Raw genomic sequence first — 21,941 nt, forward strand, 5'->3', positions numbered from 1 at the left:
TCGTGGCAGCCTGTTCCACTCATTGATCACCCTAACTGTCAAAAAGCTTTTTCTAATATCTAATCTGTGTCTCTTCCCATTCAGTTTCATCCCATTGCTTCTAGTCTTTCCTTGCGCAAATGAGAATAAAGATGGTCCTTCTACAATGTGACAGCCCTTGAGATATTTGTAGACAGCTATTAAGTCTCCTCTCAGTCTTCTTTTTTGCAAGCTAAACATTCCCAAATCCTGTAACCGTTCCTCATAGGACATGGTTTGCAGACCTGTCACCATTTTGGTTGCTTTTCTCTGAACTTGCTCCAGTTTGTTGATGCCTTTTTTAAAATGTGGTGCCCAAAACTTGACACAGTATTCCAGATGAGGTCTGACCAAAGAGGAGTAGAGGGCAATAATGACTTTGCGTGATCTAGACTGTATGCTTCTGTTAATACATGAAAGAATTGCATTTGCCTTTTTTGCTGCGGCATCACACTGTTGACTCATGTTCAGTTTATGATCTATTAGTATACCCAAGTCTTTTTCACGTGTGCTGTTGCTTAGCCCTATTCCTCCCATTCTGTATATGCTTTTTTTATTTTTAATGCCCAGATGTAGTACTTTGCATTTTTCCTTGTTAAAAACCATTCTGTTAGCTGCTGCCCACTGCTCCAGTTTATTTATATCTTTTTGAGTCCTCTCTCTCTTCTCTAGTATTAGCTATCCCTCCTAGCTTTGTGTCATCAGCAAATTTAATCAGTGTACCCTCAATTCCTTCATCTAAATCATTGATAAAGATGTTGAACAATACAGGGCCCAGGACCGAACCCTGTGGTACGCCACTTGAGGCATTCTTCTAACTGGATGTGCAGCCATTTACGACCATCTGTGGGTCCGATCACTAAGCCAGTTATGAATCCATCTAACAGTTGCCTTGTCCATTCCATCCTTAGTCATACTGATGTTTTCTTATATTGGATTTGTGCTCTTGTTGAGATATTTAATACTGCACCATATTTGTATGGTACTGCTACAGAAGTATGTTGTTCTGCCCTGTGATTTTTGTTTTGATCTTCTGGGGAGGTATTTAGTGCTGCACTGTCATACTTGTTTGGCTTTATTGGAGAAGGATGTTATGTTCTATTTTGATATTTGTTTGCACTGCTAAGAAGGAATTTTGTGCTCCACTGTAGTATTTAGATATTGTGATATTTATTTTAATCTGTTGGGGACGTGTAATGTGTTGCATTATGGTATTTTTATGGTTCTTCTATGAGGTATTGTTTACTGCTTTATGATATTTGTTTGGTGCTACTAGGGAGGTATTAAGTGTTACACTGTTTTATTTATCAGTACTGGGTAGGTATTTTGGTCAATGTGGTATTTGTTTTGGCACTACTGGATAGGTATGTTGTGCTGTGCTGTGTCTGTGTTTTTATGGAGCTTCAGTGGAGCTATTTTATCTTTCTTTGTGATATTTGCTTGGCACTTTCTTGGAAGTATTTAGTCTTACACTGTGATTAGTGTACATGGACATTTTATTACCAGAAGGCATAAGTTTTCTACAGGATGCTAGAAGTATACCCTTAAAGGGAGGGTGCCGTGATTTTAGTTTTTGTATTAATAATTATTGATTATACAATCAATTATTTTTAATACAAAAGTAAATGTACCTCTTTCATACTTTTTTATTTATTCACTTTTACATTCACCACTGGAGGCCGCCATTTTCATTAGTGTGGGTGTAAGTGTCTGGGCACGACACTTGCACACCTCACTTACGGCAGCCATGTACATAGGAGCCAACGGTCGGGCTCCGACCGCATCTCCTGCCTCTCAGCTGTGACTTGGCCACGCCCACTGAGCTGCCACGTCACAGCTGTGAGAGGAGATCGCGGCCATTTTGTTTATTTCCCTCTGCCATCGCACACACAGCTCAGTGCGTGCGATGGCAGAAGCTGCTGCTGGGAGAAGCTGCTGCCGAGCGTCCAGGGTAAGTATCTGCAGCGAGGAGCTGTGATTGCAGCCTGTACTTAAGGCCCCGTCTCACATAGCGATTTACCAACGATCACGACCAGCGATATGACCTGGCCGTGATCGTTGGTAAGTCGCTGTGTGGTCGCTGGGGAGCTGTCACACAGACAGCTCTCTCCAGCGACCAACGATCAGGGGAACGACTTCGGCATCGTTGAAACTGTCTTCAACGATGCCGAAGTCCCCCTGCAGCACCCGGGTAACCAGGGTAAACATCGGGTTACTAAGCGCAGGGCCGCGCTTAGTAACCCGATGTTTACCCTGGTTACCAGCGTAAATGTAAAAAAAACCAAACAGTACATACTCACCATCTGATGTCCGTCAGGTCCCTTGCCGTCTGCTTCCTGCTCTGACTGAGTGCCGCCGTACAGTGAGAGCAGAGCACAGCAGTGACATCACCGCTGCGCTCTGCTCTCACTGTACGGCACTCAGAGCAGGAAGCAGACGGCAAGGGACCTGACGGACATCAGAAGGCGAGTATGTACTGTTTGTTATTTTTTACATTTACGCTGGAAACCAGGGTAAACATCGGGTTACTAAGCGCGGCCCTGCGCTTAGTAACCCGATGTTTACCCTGGTTACCAGTGAAGACATCGCTGGATCGGTGTCACACACACCGATTCAGCGCTGTCAGCGGGACCTCAACGACCAAAAAAAGGTCCAGGCCATTCCGACACGACCAGCGATCTCACAGCAGGGGCCTGATCGCTGGTACGTGTCACACATAGCGAGATCGCTACTGAGGTCGCTGTTGCGTCACAAAACTTGTGACTCAGCAGCGATCTCGCTAGCGATCTCGCTATGTGAGACGGGGCCTTTAGTATTACATTACAGGCTGCAATCACTGCCGACCTGTTCAGAGCAGAGCAGGGAGATCGTCGCACTGCTCTGCCCTGAACATGACTCAGCATTTCCTGAGAGAGGATGGAAGGTAAGTACAGCGTTTTTATTTTCTTATGCATCTACCACTGCTACCAGCCCCTATATACCACCTAGCACTGCCTGCCCCTATATACCACTGCCTGCCTGCCTCTGTATACCACTGCCTGCCTGCCTCTGTATACCACTGCCTGCCTGCCTCTGTATACCCCTGCCTGCCTCTGTATACCACTGCATGCCTTCCTCTGTATACCACTGCTACCTGCCTGCCTCTGTATACCACTGCTACCTGGCTGCCTGCCTCTGTATACCACTGCCTGCCTCTGTATACCACTGCCTGCCTGCCTCTGTATACCACTGCTACCTGCCTGCCTGCCTCTGTATACCACTGCCTGCCTCTGTATACCACTGTCTGCCTGCCTCTGTATACCACTGCTACCTGCCTGCCTGCCTCTGTATACCACTGTCTGCCTGCCTCTGTATACCACTGTCTGCCTGCCTCTGTATACCACTGTCTGCCTGCCTCTGTATACCACTGCCTGCTTCTGTATACCACTGTCTGCCTGCCTCTGTATACCACTGCCTGCCTGCCTCTGTATACCACTGCTACCTGCCTGCCTGCCTCTGTATACCACTGTCTGCCTGCCTCTGTATACCCCTGCCTGCCTCTGTATACCACTGCCTGCCTCTGTATACCACTGCCTGCCTGCCTCTGTATACCACTGCCTGCCTCTGTATACCACTATCTGCCTCTATATACCACTGCTACCTGCCTCTATATACACCTACCACTGCTACCTCTGTCCTGGGTAGCTAATCCTGTCCCGTGTACTGTGTCCTCAGCAGTCAGTATCACACAGGACAGGATTAGATACACAGCTCAGCAGTCGGTGTCACATAGGACAGGATTAGGTACACGGCTCAGCAGTCGGTATCACACATGACAGGATTAGATACACGGCTCAGCAGTCGGTATCACACAGGACAGGATTAGATACACGGCTCAGCAGTCGGTATCACACAGGACAGGATTAGATACACGGCTCAGCAGTCGGTATCACACAGGACAGGATTAGATACACGGCTCAGTAGTCGGTATCACACAGGACAGGATTAGATACACGGCTCAGTAGTCGGTATCACACAGGACAGGATTAGATACACGGCTCAGCAGTCGGTATCACAGGACAGGATTAGATACACGGCTCAGCTGTCGGTATCACACAGGACAGGATTAGATACACGGCTCAGCAGTCGGTATCACACAGGACAGGATTAGATACACGGCTCAGTAGTCGGTATCACACAGGACAGGATTAGATACACGGCTCAGTAGTCGGTATCACACAGGACAGGATTAGATACATGGCTCAGCAGTCGGTATCACAGGACAGGATTAGATACACGGCTCAGCTGTCGGTATCACACAGGACAGGATTAGATACACGGCTCAGCTGTCGGTATCACACAGGCCAGGATTAGATACACGGCTCAGCAGTCAGTATCTAATCCTCTCCTATGCACTCCTCTCCCCCCCGCGTGTCTTTCCTCAATGTGGTTTATTATTTTTGTTGTGGGCGATGTGGGAGTCAAGGATTATGCGTTCGGTATGGTTTAAAAAAGATTAATAAAGGACTTTATTCTGGCCGAGTCTTTATTTACAATACAACTATAGGATTAGTAATGGATGGGTGCCTTATAGACGCCTCTCCATTACTAAGCCGTGGGCTTGATGTCACCGGACAATTTGGAGGTGACATTAACCCCACAAATATGAACCCCACTTGCTACCGCTACAGGGTAAGTGGAAATTGCCAGGCAAAGCGCCAGAAAAGTCGCATGTAAAAGGCGGCTGAGAGCTGATGTTTTTAGCCTGGGGGGGGGACAGTATCCATGGCCCCTTCCTAGGCTATTAATGTCAGCCCGCAGCTGTCTGCATAATATTTGATGGTTATTAATTATAAGGGGGCCCCACGTCTTTTTTTGGGGGGTGTCCCCCATTTTAATAGCCAGTAAAGGCTATAAGTATACAGTTGCGAGCGTGTGAGTGTGAGCACACCCTCCCACCCACAGACCAGTACACTGCTGTCCTGAAATACTGTGCTCCTGTCACCCTGCTCCTTCCACCATACGTCTCTCACCTCCCTAGAGCAGCACAATACCATATGGATCACGTATAATGCCGATATATATATATATATATATATATATATCACATATACTCCCATAAAGACCACACATTATGCCGGGATATTATAATATATATATATAATATCGCACATTATGCCTCCAAGTATTGTGTGATCTATGTGACGGTATTATATGTGATCTATATGGCAATATTATGTTTGCTCAGTGTTGTGGAATGATGTAAAAACTATATGACGGTGGTATATGAGAACTATATTGTGGGATTATGTGTGATCTATGTGGAAGTACTAGGTGAGAATTATATGGCGGTATTATTTGTGATCTATATGGTGGTATGTGAGAACTGTATGACAGTATTGTGTGATCTATTTGATAGTATTGTGTGTGATGTATATGGCGGTATTATGTGTGATCTATAAGGTGGCATTATGTGAGAACACTATGGCAGTATTATCTTCAGAAAGCGGACCCATTCTATGGTGGTTCTGGCTGAGCACCTGCACGTGGGTCTGGGGTAATAGAGGGGGCAGCATGACCTTCAGTTAGGTGCAGTCAGGGCTAGTGAGGCAGCTGAAGAGAGGGGTCTCATTTTTATCGTTACTATATGGCTACATTTCCTTCCCAGCGTCACCCCGTACTTCGCCTGTCGTCTCACTTTCACACATCGCCAGGACAGGATGGAGAAGACAGGATGTGAGGAGGGGAATGGGGTCTGCATGCAAAGTCTGGATCAGAACAGGCCATCAATCCACAGAAATGTTTCCTGGATTTCTGTGGAGCAGACGGTCCATCCATGTGTATAAAAGACAGCGTTCTATGTACAATCCCTGGCTGCTCTGCGCGCTGAACATGGTGCCCCCTCCATAGACCAGCACACTGCTCTCCTGAAATACTCTGTGCTGCTGTCACCCTGCTCCCTCCACCACATATCTCCCAGAATCCTTGCTGCCTGCCATCCTCGGTGACTGTCTACTTGTCAGTATAAGGCTGCCGTCACACATTCAGTATTTGGTCAGTATTTTACCTCAGTATTTGTAAGCAAAAACCAGGAGTGGGTGATAACTGCAGAAGTGGTGCATATGTTTCTATTATACTTTTCCTCTAATAGTTCCACTCCTGGTTTTGGCTTACAAATACTGATGTAAAATACTGACCAAATACTGATAGTGTGATGGCAGCCTTACTCTGCAGTCACCAACAAAATGGCTGCTCACTGGGTTCCTGAATATCATCCTCTTATCCCTTAGCAAACACATGGAAGGAGAGGAGACATCACACAGGTCAGCAGACTCCGCCCATAATTACTGCAGTGCAGTAATGTGAGCTAGTTGTACACTAGGTTTTTCTGAAATTTCAGCAGCTGCTCCCCCTAGTGTTTAAAAGTGGAAATTCCAAAACTTTTCAAATTATTTTTCATATTTTACTAAATTATAAACAAATGAAAATATTTTTTAAGAAAATTTAAACATTAATTCTTTACATTTTTACAATTGCTGTAAAAAATTTTTTTTTTATGGCACCTTCCCTTTAAGCATTCCCTATTTATAGTCGGAATCCTCAGTTGCCATAACTTTGCCCCAGTCTACATGATTAAGCTCTTCTCTTAATTTGTTGAAATCAACTTTCCTATAGTTCCAGGTTTTTGCATTTCCCCTTTTGAATGTTTGATTGAAAATTACTTTGAAACCTACCATATTATGGTCACTGCTTCCCAAATGCTCACTGACCAGTAGATCTGAAATTGTATCTGGCTTATTTGACAGAACCAGATGCAGCAGATTACGTCCCCTGGTTGGTTCATCTACCAGCTGAGAGAGGTCATTGTCTGGATAGTTAGCATTCCCCATAATAAGGACTCTATTATTATTTGCTGGCTTTTTAATTTGTTGCAGCATTTCATCCTCTACCTGTTCAGCTATATTAGCAGGCATGTAGCAAACTCCAATTATCAGCCTTCCATTATTGCTGTCCCCATGTACAGGTCCTTCTCAAAAAATTAGCATATAGTGTTAATTTTCATTATTTACCATAATGTAATGATTACAATTAAACTTTCATATATTATAGATTCATTATCCACCAACTGAAATTTGTCAGGTCTTTTATTGTTTTAATACTGATGATTTTGGCATACAACTCCTGATAACCCAAAAAACCTGTCTCAATAAATTAGCATATTTCACCCGTCCAATCAAATAAAAGTGTTTTTTAATAACAAACAAAAAAACAATCAAATAATAATGTTCAGTTATGCACTCAATACTTGGTCGGGAATCCTTTGGCAGAAATGACTGCTTCAATGCGGCGTGGCATGGAGGCAATCAGCCTGTGACACTGCTGAGATGTTATGGAGGCCCAGGATGCTTCAATAGCGGCCTTAAGCTCATCCAGAGTGTTGGGTCTTGCGTCTCTCAACTTTCTCTTCACAATATCCCACAGATTCTCTATGGGGTTCAGGTCAGGAGAGTTGGCAGGCCAATTGAGCACAGTAATACCATGGTCAGTAAACCATTTACCAGTGGTTTTGGCACTGTGAGCAGGTGCCAGGTCGTGCTGAAAAATGAAATCTTCATCTCCATAAAGCATTTCAGCCGATGGAAGCATGAAGTGCTCCAAAATCTCCTGATAGCTAGCTGCATTGACCCTGCCCTTGATGAAACACAGTGGACCAACACCAGCAGCTGACATGGCACCCCACACCATCACTGACTGTGGGTACTTGACACTGGACTTCAGGCATTTTGGCATTTCCTTCTCCCCAGTCTTCCTCCAGACTCTGACACCTTGATTTCCGAATGACATGCAAAATTTGCTTTCATCAGAAAAAAGTACTTGGGACCACTTAGCAACAGTCCAGTGCTGCTTCTCTGTAGCCCAGGTCAGGCGCTTCTGCCGCTGTTTATGGTTCAAAAGTGGCTTTACCTGGGGAATGCGGCACCTGTAGCCCATTTCCTGCACACGCCTGTGCACTGTGGCTCTGGATGTTTCCACACCAGACTCAGTCCACTGCTTCCTCAGGTTCCCCAAGGTCTGGAATCGGTCCTTCTCCACAATCTTCCTCAGGGTCCGGTCACCTCCTCTCGTTGTACAGCGTTTTCTGCCACATTGTTTCCTTCCAACAGACTTACCATTGAGGTGCCTTGATACAGCACTCTGGGAACAGCCTATTTGTTGAGAAATTTCTTTTTGGATCTTACCCTCTTGCTTGAGGGTGTCAATGATGGCCTTCTCGACATCTTGGCACAGGTTGAAAAATGGGAACAACAAATTAGCACAGCTAAGATGAAAAAATATACACGTGACAGACAGGACTTTGAACAGAAAAAGATCTTTCGTTGGCAAAGCAAACCAATGGGGAGTGAGAAATCGGGTCCCCAGAATAGAAGTCCTTCAGTTTCATCTGTCTCGTCAGCATCTAGCAATGCACTATCTATTCAAGAACAGGATTACCGTAATCCAAGACATATGAAAACCCGTTTTGGAGGGAGAGGTGGTCATCAGGGGAGACGTGGTTCCAATCATGGTAACAAGAGGAATGACCAATATAAGGTAATTAATTTATCCTCACATGTCCTCTCTGATGACCATTTATCCTTATTGCAAAAGGGTTTAACTTTTTCTCCTCCCCAACCTATAGACCTCTTCACGACCGTGAAAGATATCCATTTGTTTGCAAGAAAGTTAATTTTAAAAAGATTTCATGAAAAAACTAATATGGGATTGAAGTTGGACTCCATAGAGGAATCTGAAGCACTTGCAGCTCTTGAATCACTTGCAGAAGAAAATAATTCCCAAGAAACGGTGAGCAAATTTCCCAACTTTTTGTTCAATAAATCCCAAAAATTTCCGAATGTCAATACCTGCCCTGCGGTAGAGGTATTTGTTAAAATGGTGACTAATGATTTGGAAAATATAAATCATAAATTTTATAGTGGACCTTCCCACTCTAAGGAAAGAAAAATCATCCAAGAACTGCAGGGGTGGAAAGACGTCACCTTCAAAATGGCGGATAAGGGGGGCAATCTAGTTATCTGGCCTAATCATCTCTATGAGAAACAGGCATTTAAGTTACTTTATGACACTAAGTGTTATAAAAAACTATCATATATTCCTCTACAAGAGTTCCAAAGAGAGTTGGTCAATATTATGCTTGATGCGTATGGTGAGGGAATTATTCCTAAAAAATTATTAGAGTCTATTGAATCTTTAAAACCTAAGTTGCCAACTTTTTATCTGCTACCTAAGCTGCATAAGAATCCCATTGATCCACCTGGCCGGCCTATTGTGTCGGGGAATGAGGGACTTAATGAACTAGTTTGCAAAATTCTAGACTATTATTTAAAACCTCTAGTTTCTAGTTTGCCCTCACATACCCTTGACACAACAGCAGCCCTGAGGAGGCTTGATCAACTTCATTTGGAAGACAATAATATCTTAGTTACAGCCGATGTAGAGGCGTTATATACGTCGATTAGACACTCTCAAGGATTGGCAGCGGTATCTTGGTTTCTATACAATAGCAATTTGGATAATGATTTGGTAAAATTTCTTTTAGTACTTCTCGAATTCGTGCTCACGCATAATTGTTTTACGTTTAAAGAACAGGTGTTCCTACAATTACAAGGGACCGCGATGGGGGCGGCTTGTGCCCCCTCATACGCGAATTTATTTTTAGGTCTTTGGGAGCGGGATATTTTTCAGTGCTCTCCCATTCCAGGCGTGGAAAAAATCCACAACTGGATAAGATATATCGACGACATTATGTTTGTTTGGGAGGGCACTGAAAATGAACTCATTGACCTTATGAGACTTCTCAATAACAATGAATTAAATATACATTTGACCTACTCTTACGGACGGAGAGTTACGTTTTTGGATATTGATGTATCGGTGAATCCAGACGGCTCAATTTTTACCACCATTTTTAGAAAACCTACTTCCACCAACTCATTATTATATGCCGAATCCTCTCATTTACCCTCAACTATTAGGTCCATTCCAGTAGGACAATATTTGAGAGCAAAAAGAATTTGCTCTACTGAAGAAGCCTTTCAAACCCAAGCATCTGATCTGTATTCTAGATTTCGAGAAAGGGGATATGGTCATCGACCAATCCGTCATGCCTATAATAGAGCTTGTAGAGTGACAAGGAATCAGCTTCTTTATACGAAAAAAGATAAGAAATCTGAATCTGATAAAGTAAGACTGATTACGAACTTTAATGGACAATGGAAAGAATTAACTAACATCATACAAAATCGTTGGGCCATTCTACTGACGGACCCTATTCTGAGAAAAACTTTGACTCCTACACCTCTTATAACAGCTAAGAGATCAAAAAATGTATCCGATTTGTTGGTAAGAAGTCATTATGGTCCAACAAAATCCACTCAGATGAATCCCTTTGGTGAAGTGCAAGGTTTTTTTCCTTGTAAAAAATGCAAGGCATGTGCGAATACAATTAAGAGCAAGGTCTTTTACAATTTTGATCACTCACGCACTTTTTCCATCCGAAAATATCTTACCTGCACATCACAGGGAGTAATCTATTTAGCCTATTGTCCGTGCAATAAATCATATATTGGCATGACCACTCGTGAGCTACGTATCAGGATACGTGAGCATATTCGTGACATAGAAAAATCCAAAGATCCAAATGAAAAAGAAAAATCTAAAGATCCAAATGAAAATGAACAGCTAAAAACTTTGGCTAGACACTTTAAAGCTGTCCACAATTCTGATGCTACTAACCTCCGTTTTATGGCCATTGACCAAGTGTCCTTGGGGATTGAGGGTGGCAATTTGTTTAGAGTACTATCTCAAGTGGAAAGCCGTTGGATTTATAGGCTGAACACTTTAGTCCCTAATGGGTTAAATGAGAGTCATGGGTTTGGTTCATTTCTTTAATTTGAAATAATGTTCACTATAGGATTATTATTCCCTAGTTTTTAGCTTGTTTGTATATGTTTTAATAGTTATTTTTATTATTTTAACTGATTTGTTTAATCATTTTTCTAGATATATTTATCTATGTATTTGAGTGACCAAGTGTGTTGAACATGGATGTAATAAGTTGAAGAAGGACACACGTTGGATTTGAAGAACTATCAAGCACAATCATGCACAACTATCTATTTGTTATTATATTTATAATACGTAGATAATTTTATAACCTTATGGTGGTTATGGTATAAATTGCACTTTATGGCTATCCTGTAATCTATATTGTTGTATTCACTTTATTTATCTATATATTATATATTAATGATCATTTTATGATGTTTATTGATCAAATTATAATTTATATCGCACATTTTATTTTATTTAGATTGCATAAGATTAATTTTGTAAGTTTATGGTGTGTAATGATTGAATTTTTATAATTAGTAGCTTTTTATATTGCACTAGTCACTTTATTTATTCGTATGACATATGGTCAAATTTGTGCTATTAGACGTTTTCGCACAACTTTACACTAAATATATATTTATTATTAGATTAATTATTTATATGTACATTTATGGTGATATTGGTTGTGCTTATTTTTTATTATTTATTTTTTCTTTATCTATGTATTTTTACATTGTGCATGCTTGTGCTTTGTCCTATTATGCTTCCAGTTCTTATTTTTATTATATTTAAACATATGTCCACATAAGATATAAGAACAATCAGCACGCCTCTTTATGCTGCCTTTGCGGTTAATGAGGCTGCGAATATACCGTCCATGTTATTGGTGTTTGGTAGTGCGCATGACCGGTGATTCCCGAGCCCGGGCCTTCCAATGTCGCTCACGTGGTTCGTTCGCGTCCCCCGCTGCTAGGCAGCGGTGGATTGCCGACGCTTCAGGAGCGAAGGAGGAAGTGCCCAGTTGAGGCCGGGGAATACTCGCGCATGCGCCGTACATTACCGGATGCTAATTACGGACAGCATTCACATCATTGGTTCCCTCAGATTATATATACGGATGTTTGGGTTATGTTAGCCACGCCTCCTGAAGAAGAAAGGCGAAACGCGCGTCGGGGCGCCAGGTCCAGGGTCCAGGTCTTTAATTGTAAGTAAGTGTAGTGGGCACTATTGATATCATCGATACTATTAGTATTTTAGATCACTAGTATCTCTAGTTGTAAATGTACGCTGCTTTGACAGCATATTTGCAAGTTTTTCAAGCGCTATAAATAGTGCTTGGAGATGTTCTATATTTCATATAGATAGCCACCTGCTTACTTACTTTTTGTTATTAAAGGGCCAGTTACACTATTTGTCTCATAGAAATTATGTATATCTATAGGATGCCAGATTGTTAATCCAGGGCTCCGATCTCAATTAAATCATTTTTGGAGGGTATATTGGTATCTACAGCATTTTTTTTACCTTTTTTTAGTGCTCAGAGCTAGATTTGGTATGCTGCACTGACAGCTTATTTTCTGAGTTTTTAAGTGTTAAAACTAACACTGAGATATAACTTTATATTTATAGGTAACCTTTACTTTTTCGTCAACCCCTTTTTCCTCCCAATATTTTTCTACTAATATATGATTCAAATATTTATGGCATTGAAATAATAGATTTGAAATAGTTGCAATATTGATTGCTGTTTATTACTAGACCTGGTTACAATTCCCTATGCACCTGATTTTGGTGGGTGGTACTTTATTCTTATATATATGTATTCTGTGTATGATTAATAAAGTATTTATGTTTTAAAGAAAAAAGCTCTTTTTCTTGTTTTGATTAATATACAAATTGAGATGTGTTGATATACCTTCTTGACATCTGTCAGGTCGCTAGTCTTACCCATGATGGGGGTTTTGAGTAATGAACCAGGCAGGGAGTTTTTAAAAGCCTCAGGTATCTTTTGCATGTGTTTAGAGTTAATTAGTTGATTCAGAAGATTAGGGTAATAGGTCGTTTAGAGGACCTTTTCTTGATATGCTAATTTATTGAGACAGGTTTTTTGGGTTATCAGGAGTTGTATGCCAAAATCATCAGTATTAAAACAATAAAAGACCTGACAAATTTCAGTTGGTGGATAATGAATCTATAATATATGAAAGTTTAATTGTAATCATTACATTATGGTAAATAATGAAATTTAACACTATATGCTAATTTTTTGAGAAGGACCTGTACATTTACCCGTACTGACTCTACATTGTCGCAGCTCTTCTCAATGTCGTCATTGAGCAAAGGTCTTAAGTTAGATTTAATAAAAAATACACACCCCTCCAACTTTTCTGTCTTTCCTGTCTTAAATGTAGTGTAACCCTCTATGTTTGTCATCCAGTCATGGCTTTTGTCCAGCCAGGTCTCCATCATGCTCACCACATTGTATTCTGTGGCTGACATAAGAGTCTCCAGTTCATTCATTGTGTTTGCAAGACTTCTTGCATTTGATGGAAGATGTTTAATACTATTAGCACATTTATTACTCCTTCTCACCTTCCTATGTTCCTTGCATGTCCCAGCCCCCCACCCCTAAATCCTCAATGACTCCAATTCTCACTCTCTCTATCTACTCTATCTATCCCATTTTTAGCACATCTTTTTATCACAACTTATTTTATTATAATAAGGTACAAACATTTTTTTATGTGTTATTTTCTCCACATTGCAAAAGACAGGGTTTTTTCTGTTTTTGTTGTTGCATGAAGTGTCTTTTTTCATGGAATACCGTACCATTTTTGGGTAAATATAATATATTGTTTATAGTGAGTCTGTCAACCCCAAAATGCTAACTAAACCACTTATACAGGTATGTAGGGAAATTGGCCCCCATGTACTGTAAATCATATCTATAGTGGTTTGGTTGGCATAAAAAACTATTTATTTTGTATGCAAATGAGTTTGCTTTTGTGCACCCTAAAGGTACCGTTACATTAAGCGACGCTCCAGCGATATAGACAACGATCCGACCTAAACTAGATCGCTGGAACTTCGCTGTTAGGTCGCTGTAGAGACGTCAAACACAGCAACTCCAGAACGATGCAGGAGCGATCCTGTGACGTAACGGCGACTCACTTATCGTTCACGCTCCATGTAAAAACATTGCTGACATCGTTGCTTTTGCTGTCAAACATGACGATACACGCCGATCTAGCGACCAAATAAAGTTCCAGACTTCTAGCTCCGACCAGCGATATAACAGCAGGATCCAGATCGCTGCTGCGTGTCAAACTCAACGTGATTGCTATCCAGGACGCTGCAACGTCACGGATCGTTGTCGTTCTCGTTGGAAAGTTGTTTAGTGTGAAGGTACCCTTAGTTTTGCAAAAGATTCAGCGTGCCGTTATGCTTCACAAATTTGCATATTGAGCATACCTTGGCTGACAAACAAGAGTTAGAGATAAGAGGCGGCAATGACTCTATGTGAGTGCAGCTGCAGTGTCTGTGTGGAGGTGCAGAGTCGCTGATTGTCATATCTTGATTGACAGTGCTAAACGCAGTCAGCGAATGTGCACCTACGCATGGACACTACAGCTGTGCCCATATAATATCAGTGATGCCCCTAATCCCCGTATCCTGTCTGTGCACTGAGCCCTTGAGGGTACATCAAAGCTCCCTCATTTACATGCAAAATGAATTGTTAGTATATACCAACTAAATCAATAAAAGCTAAGCTACAAATATGATTTTTATAGGGGCTTAGGCTTCTATATACCGGTATAAGTGGTTTAGTTATCATTTTGGGGATGAGAAAATCCTTTCAAGCTTTTTAATTTAGGGACTAGGAGGTTACAGAGAACAGCTATTTTGTTTTACAGCACAGTATAAATTAAGTGATAACATGGATTTCCTATGATAGCTACTTTAATACTTTAGTGGCAAATGTATGTAGATTTTTTTTATAATTTTCTTTTTCAGAATAATAATACTTCTGTGTATTGCATTCAGACCAATAACATTTTTTTTATTTCAAAACCTTTTTTTGACCTATGTCTATTTACTTTTTTGTGTCATCCCACAAAAGGACTTAAACATCCAATCTCCAGATTGCTCAGTTATTACACTACAATCCTTCCATGTCACTAAGCATTATGCATGTTAGCCTCTGTCTTTAACCTAGTTGGCTTTCTGTCAATCGCATTCTCCAAATCTGAACTTGCTGGTACAGTGTGGCCTGGGCAAGATGGTAGTTTGAAAACCTTTCTAATTGTGGAATAGTGCACTGTAGAATAATTGATGTCCATCTTTTAAAATCCTTATCTACACTAATAACCATTTATAGTCTTCTTTCTGATAGCCTATTTGGATCTTTCTAAAGTAACAAGACACATTTCAGCAAAATAAATTACGGTAGATATGTAAATTTGAGAAAGACAAGATTCATCAAAATAATAAATGAAAAAAATGAGGTCTAATGGCTGTATCATGATTTCAATTTTTAATCAAAAAAATAAATGTTAAATTCTCATAGAAAAAAAATAAGGAAAAACAGCAAAAAAAAGAAGAAAACAGTTTATTAGCACACAAAATATGAAGTACAAATCCATCAATTATTAAAAAATATGATATTCTTTACAAGTAAAATTATCATAAAAACCTTTTAAAAGATTTGCCTATAAAGTGTATTTACCTTCCCATGGCCATGAGGTTTTTCCAGACATTAAGCAACATGGATATACTCATTAGACAATAAGCAATGGCTAAGCAATGTAATCAATGTAAGCAATACGCATTCAACATCATTATCATATATATATGGGTAAAATTATTGGTACACTTCTATTAAAGTATGAAAAAACAACATTGATCACTGAAATATCTTGGAACTGAGATTATTTTATATTCACTGAATTTCAGCTAATGAAAATCAAACATTGCTTTTGAATTGTAGTTCAACCAAAAAAATGATGGCACCCCTAGAAGCGATTGAAAATAATTTTACCATAGCGTCATGTTAAACTGATCTGTGGCCTTGTAACAAACCTGCCGGCATCACTGCATGGCCTCCCATTCCCCACCTGCCTTACACACCAACTTACTCACTACTCCAGGCCATGCTGTGAGTTCTGTCTTCTGCCGGCTCCATGCTGCTCTCTGCATACTTCCTGGCTGTGTGCATAGACGGGCGGCGCTGGTTCTCCCTGACTCTTATTGAGCCTGTGTGCATTCTCCTAAGTTGTCTTCAGCCAATTGCCAAGAGTCATCAGGTACTTAAGGCATTTCCACCCCTAAGGGAATGCCTGAGCAACTTCCTTCTTCAGTTAGTGTCTTGCTGCTGAGGTGCCAGGTCCCATCTTTCTATTTCTCTTGTGTCAGCCATCCAGTGGGGCTTTGTACCCTGGCCTGTACCTGTGTTTCTCGTTACTGCCACCCAGTGGGGCTTCGTACCCTGGTCTGAGTCCTTGTTTCTGTGCCTTGTCCTGTTCCTGACCCTGTCTGAATTGCTGAAGCAGTGCCTCAACATCCATACTGCAGGTACCATGTAGAGCTTTTTAATGCTGGTAAGAGGTACCTAAAATGGCTGCCCCAAGGAAGATGGCTGACCCTTTTATATTACTCCCCCCTCTCCACAGCCAACCCCTCCTCCCCCGTGTCCCAACCCCAACTCCTCCTCTGCTAAAGCTGTTAACCCCACGCTTCCCAAGGAATGACAAGCTCACTATATTCCCGCCTTAACCGTGTCATGTAGGCCCCCCTTCATGGCCAGGGGCCCAGTACAGCCTCTCTAGACTGACAGCTGACCCCAAAGTAAGGTGTATGTAGGGAACCAGGCAGAAGTCTTCCATGCTGAAAGCGACTCTCACTGCAGGGATACCAACAGGATTTCACTTCAAGACTAAAGTCAATTGCAGCAAAGACAACAATCCTTATTAGTTCGAAAAGGATCAAGAACAATATAAATTAAGGATGAAAAACAGACCGCAAAAACTTGTTTGAGACAGAATTTCATGGCATGATGACCTGAATGTCTGTGGGAATACACTTTCTGAGAACAGACTTTGAAAGAGTAGAACTACTTATAAAAGTGATTAATATCTGAATGAAGTCATTTATGCAGAATCTGATGATTGATAGCGCATTTATAATTCATCATCTTTGTTATGAAGATTGCTAACAAAATAACAATCTCTTCATGACTGACACTTTTCATGCTTTGTTATTCAGCTGTGTCCAATCCCACATTTTGATTTTGTCAGAACAGAGCACAGGCCGGACTTACTGAACTCTTTAAATGGGTTACAATATCACGAATTGAGCGGCATTAGTAAGGAGCTTTTAGAGGCTTTGCTGAGGCTCTTCATAGGAAAATGCAAAGTTCTCTGGATTACGCTATGAACATAGATTTACGAAAAATGTCTGTACTAACTAATGACAAAAATGTTCCCAACAAGACACATACCATGTAATCATTTAATCTTTTGTTGGATTGTTTGTTACAGTAGACCACAAAGGCACAGAAGGGAGGTACAAGAAGAGACGCACAAGCAAGGCAGGTATGCTGATGTCTTGAATGTCTATTTTTATGTTTTTTCTCTGATTCTAGGTAGTAGTATCTGATGTATGTCTGCCTGACATGCCTATAATGTCTGCAGGTAATGTACTAGTACGGAAACAAAAAAATGCAAATTCTACTAAACCAAGTGGAAAAGCGAGTGCATAATTATGCATCTGTAGCCTTTGCATCCACACAAGTGATGTGTAACCAGATTAATATTATCAAGTATATGATATGGTGTAGAAAAGGAATGAAATGCCTGAGCTTATCTTTAAGACTCATGTATCGATGCTCTATGATACATTAGTGCTCTTATCTCATGTACAAGGACATTTTATGTGATTTAATGATGGTGTTTGGGGAAAAGTCTGACCCCACATTTGGATCCCATCAGTGACACATGATGCTTTTGATTACGTTTTTTTTTCTTCGTAGGTTTGAAGGCATGTCTCATTTTTAAAAATGGACGCAGCATGTTCTGTTGGTGGCATTTTGTTTTCTAATGTCATAGTTTAAGGCTCTGTTCCCATGATGAGTTTTTGGCGAGTTTTCGACGCTGCGTATTTTCACCACATCAAAAGTGCAGCTTCTTACAGTACCAGAAAGTGGACGGGATTTATAGAAATCTCATGGCCACTGTGATTTTTTATGTAGCATAAACCGATCTGCGCTGCATGTTTCAAATCCCGAACATGTCAATTTCTCTGGTGGGTACACTGAGGTTTATGTGCAGATTTTTCCCATAGACTTGCATTAGATTTAGAAAATTAGCAGGCAAAAAACACATGTGAGGTTTTAGTGTTTTACCGTTGCGGAAATGTACTAGAAATGCATGTAATCAGCACATGACAGTATCAATAAAGTTTTGTCAAAGCCAAATACCAGGAAGTATCAAAAACAAAGCAGCTTTATTTAAAGCATGACGCACCAACAAGAGACAAAAAACGCAGCGTCAAAACATAATAAAAACGCAAATAAAAAATGTATTCACAATCATAAAATGCAAATAACCTAATTTACATAAAAGGTGTAGAAATTCTGCAAAATCAAAAATGCATGAAATACTCATCATGGGAAACGTACTCTTATAGTGTAAAGCGCCGTACATTACTTTCTATGCAAAAAAAACAGCAGTTAAATCTTTTTTTGGATAAAAACATATTCCATCTGGATTATGATACATGCGGCACAGTCCTACAGTTCTCCGGAGAATCTGAAATATCATAGAGCTGCTTTAGACTTATTATTGAGAAGGCACTTTGCAGAAGACATTATTGTGATTTGGTTGTTTTTTGTCACTTCCCGTTGAATGATGGAATCTGGTACTTTTGGTCCAAAATTGGACCCCGTGCATTGCCTAAGAGCCTACGTGCATAAGGCTCAGTGGTGTGCATGAGCCGTTAATGTGATTAATACCATACAATAGCTGTGTATGCCAGTTGATTGAAAGATTGCATTAGTGCCCTACCATGTAAAAATGACCTGATTCGGCTGCCAGAATACAGAACAATAGCTGATTTTCTGTTGTCTAGAGGGAAGGGCTGCGGAGCTGATAATATTGCACTTACTAAAATAAAGCACTGGCTAAGCAGTTTACTCTGCCGGAGGCATCACGTGGCACACTGGCTTCTCTTAGCATCTCCATTTATTCCTGGAATAGAGCCAGTTGGCTTTTATTTGGGATATTTTTAATCTAATGCGTAGCTTAGCAGTCTGTCGTGGACATATATCTGCATTCCTTGTATTTCATTTATCAGTTTTAAAATGTATTTCTCTGATAAATTCAAATTTTTCCAACTTTTTATATAATTTCCTGCATGAAGCATATCGTCTGTTTGCTGCTCATTTTCATGGGCATATTTTGGCCTTTTGGATATGAGATGGACTCCCACTCCATGTTAAAACAACCATAACTACAGTACACCTAGACACTGGAATAAATACACAAAACGCATTATTCTGGTTGTCAAAATGGCCACAGCTTTATTGAAATCACAGGATTAAAACAATCACAGTAGTAGTCAGGTGGAGTGATAGTACATTGGGATTCACAAGCACTGTGATACGCCCAGCTGTGTGACATACAGCACCAGGACAGACAGCCATAAAGGGGCGGCACGCACTGGGGGCTTTACAAGCAGAGCCAGTAAACTTTCAGGGCCACAAATGACCCTATTATGCTCACTCCTGTGCTTAACCACTGTGCAAACCCCTGATTGGCGTTACCATTGCAACAGTACTTGAGGCTGGCCACCAAAGCCGAGCCTGCTCACCACTATAAGGTTTTACATCCTCTACTAGTTAAAATTACCGTATATACTCGAGTATAAGCTGAAATTTTTGGGCTGAAAGTGCCCCTCTCGGCTTATACTCGAGTCATGATCGGCGGTGGGGTCGGCGGGTGAGGGGGAGAGAGGACTGTCGCATACTCACCTAGTCCCGGCGCTCCCCCTGCCCATCCCACGGTCTTCGGTGCCGCAGCTCGTCCCCTGTTCAGCGGTCACGTGGGACCGCTCATTAAAGTTATGAATATGGACTCCACTCCCATAGGGGTGGAGCCGCATATTAATTCCTCTAATCAGCGGTAACGGTGACCGCTGACAGAGGAAGAGGCTGCGGCACCCGGAGACCAGCTGTCCGGGATAAGGAGCCAGGGACGCCGGGAGCAGGTAAGTATGTCATAGTTACCTGTCCACGTTTCACCCACCGGGCGCCGCTCCGTCTTCCCGTCCTCTTGCTCTGACTGTTCAGGTCAGAGGGCGCGATGACGTACTAGTGTGCGCGCCGCCCTCTGCCTGAACAGTCAGTGCGGAGAGACGCCGAGACGGGACGCTGAGGAGCTGAGGAGCTGAGGAGCTGCGGGCAGCAAGAGAGGTGAGTATGTAATTTTTTTTTTTTATTGCAGCAGCAGCATTATATATTGCACAGATTTCTATGGAGCATCTATGGGGCAATAATGAACTGTGCAGAGCATTATATATGGCACAGCTTTCTATGGAGCATCTATGGGGCCATAATGAACTGTGCAGAGCATTATATATGGCACAGCTTTATGTGGAGCATCTATGGGACCATAATGAACGGTGCAGAGCATTATATGTGGCACAGCTTTATGTGGAGCATCTATCGGGCCATAATGAACTGTGCAGAGCATTATATATGGCACAGCTATATATGGATCATCTATGGGACCATAATGAACGGTGCAGAGCATTATATGTGGCACAGCTTTATGTGGAGCATCTATGGGGCCATAATGAACGGTATGGAGCATCTATTTTTATTTTTGAAATTCACCGGTAGCTGCTGCATTTTCCACCCTAGGCTTATACTCGAGTCAATAAGTTTTCCCAGTTTTTTGTGGCAAAATTAGGGGGGTCGGCTTATACTCGGGTCGGCTTATACTCGAGTATATACGGTAGACCACCTTAACTTGTCTGCAACTTCCATCTGACTCCTATAAAAGTCGCATATGAAACTTTTAACCATTTTTTATTTTTATTTATTAGTATTTTTTTATTCTTATAACTTACTTTAGTAAACTTATAAAGTAGAAGTCCCTGCAAAAACATTAAGGAGACTAAACTTGGCAAACCCCTGACTCGCAGAGTCATCCTACAGCTATCAGAAGAGGCAAAAAAAAACCATGGCGGAAACCTCTAGGGAACCATGGCTGAAGGATTGCCCTTCCCTTGGGCTTAGAGGGTAATGCTAATATTAACTCTTTATAGCATGATAAAATTGGACATGGTACAAGATATACAATGACTAATTCAACAAATACAATAAAGCATTCATCATTATACAAGTAATGGTTAAATAAAATGTTTTAGGACAGTAATTATAACAGGGTGGAGGGCGGGTGATGTTTTCTCCAGTTCATCCGGTGAGAGAAAGAGGGAGAGATATAGGACTCATAGTCACTTGCGTGAAATACGGCCGAGTCTCGCATGTTAAAACCCGGCTCTGCCACCGGAACTCCAGAGTGGAGCATGCGGCCGCATAGCAAAACATGGAGCTGCACGCTCTGCTTCCAAGTGCCGGCGGCAGAGCCGGGTGTTACCATGCGAGACTCGGCCGTATTTCACGCAAGTGAGAATGAGCCCATAGACAGAGAGTTACCTCCTCTATATAAGCCCTACCCTCCTCACAGTAACACACCAGGCACAGACATACTGTGCTCTTTCCTTTTAAAGCAACATCACTCTAGCTTTAAAGCCTACACCGCTCTACAAGCAAAGCTGCAGGAGTTAAAAGTCCACTCCTCCCAAAGTCATGTCCTCTTCTGCTTATATATCAGAACATGCTGAACCAAGGCAATACATATACAGTATAGCAACACATACTTCTATATCAAATACATTAGTGGTAGTAGTGATATATATGTGCACAAAGTAGAATGGCAGACCATTCGGGGTAGATATGTCTGTTACCAATGAAAAAAGACCTGAATATAGGT

The 21,941-nt window shown here is 41.4% G+C and overlaps 1 protein-coding gene across 2 annotated transcripts in view; it reads left to right on the forward strand.

Annotated features, from left to right (window-relative positions):
- Positions 1-21,941, forward strand: part of GABRR1 (gamma-aminobutyric acid type A receptor subunit rho1) — a 138,607-nt gene that overhangs the window by 37,678 nt on the left and 78,988 nt on the right. Inside the window, exons 1-2 of one of the 2 annotated variants that reach the window (XM_077292875.1) lie at positions 16,225-16,461; positions 17,427-17,480. Coding sequence is in view for 1 of the 2 variants with exons in the window: in XM_077292874.1 (XP_077148989.1) it covers positions 17,427-17,480 (54 nt within the window). In the remaining variant the exon portion in view is untranslated. Of the gene's footprint in view, positions 1-16,224; positions 16,462-17,426; positions 17,481-21,941 lie in introns of those variants that run through there. The other variant, XM_077292874.1, reaches the window with a different exon arrangement.

The sequence above is a fragment of the Ranitomeya variabilis genome, chromosome 2 (assembly GCF_051348905.1).
Source record: "Ranitomeya variabilis isolate aRanVar5 chromosome 2, aRanVar5.hap1, whole genome shotgun sequence".
In the NCBI taxonomy this organism is placed as follows: Eukaryota; Metazoa; Chordata; class Amphibia; order Anura; family Dendrobatidae; genus Ranitomeya; species Ranitomeya variabilis.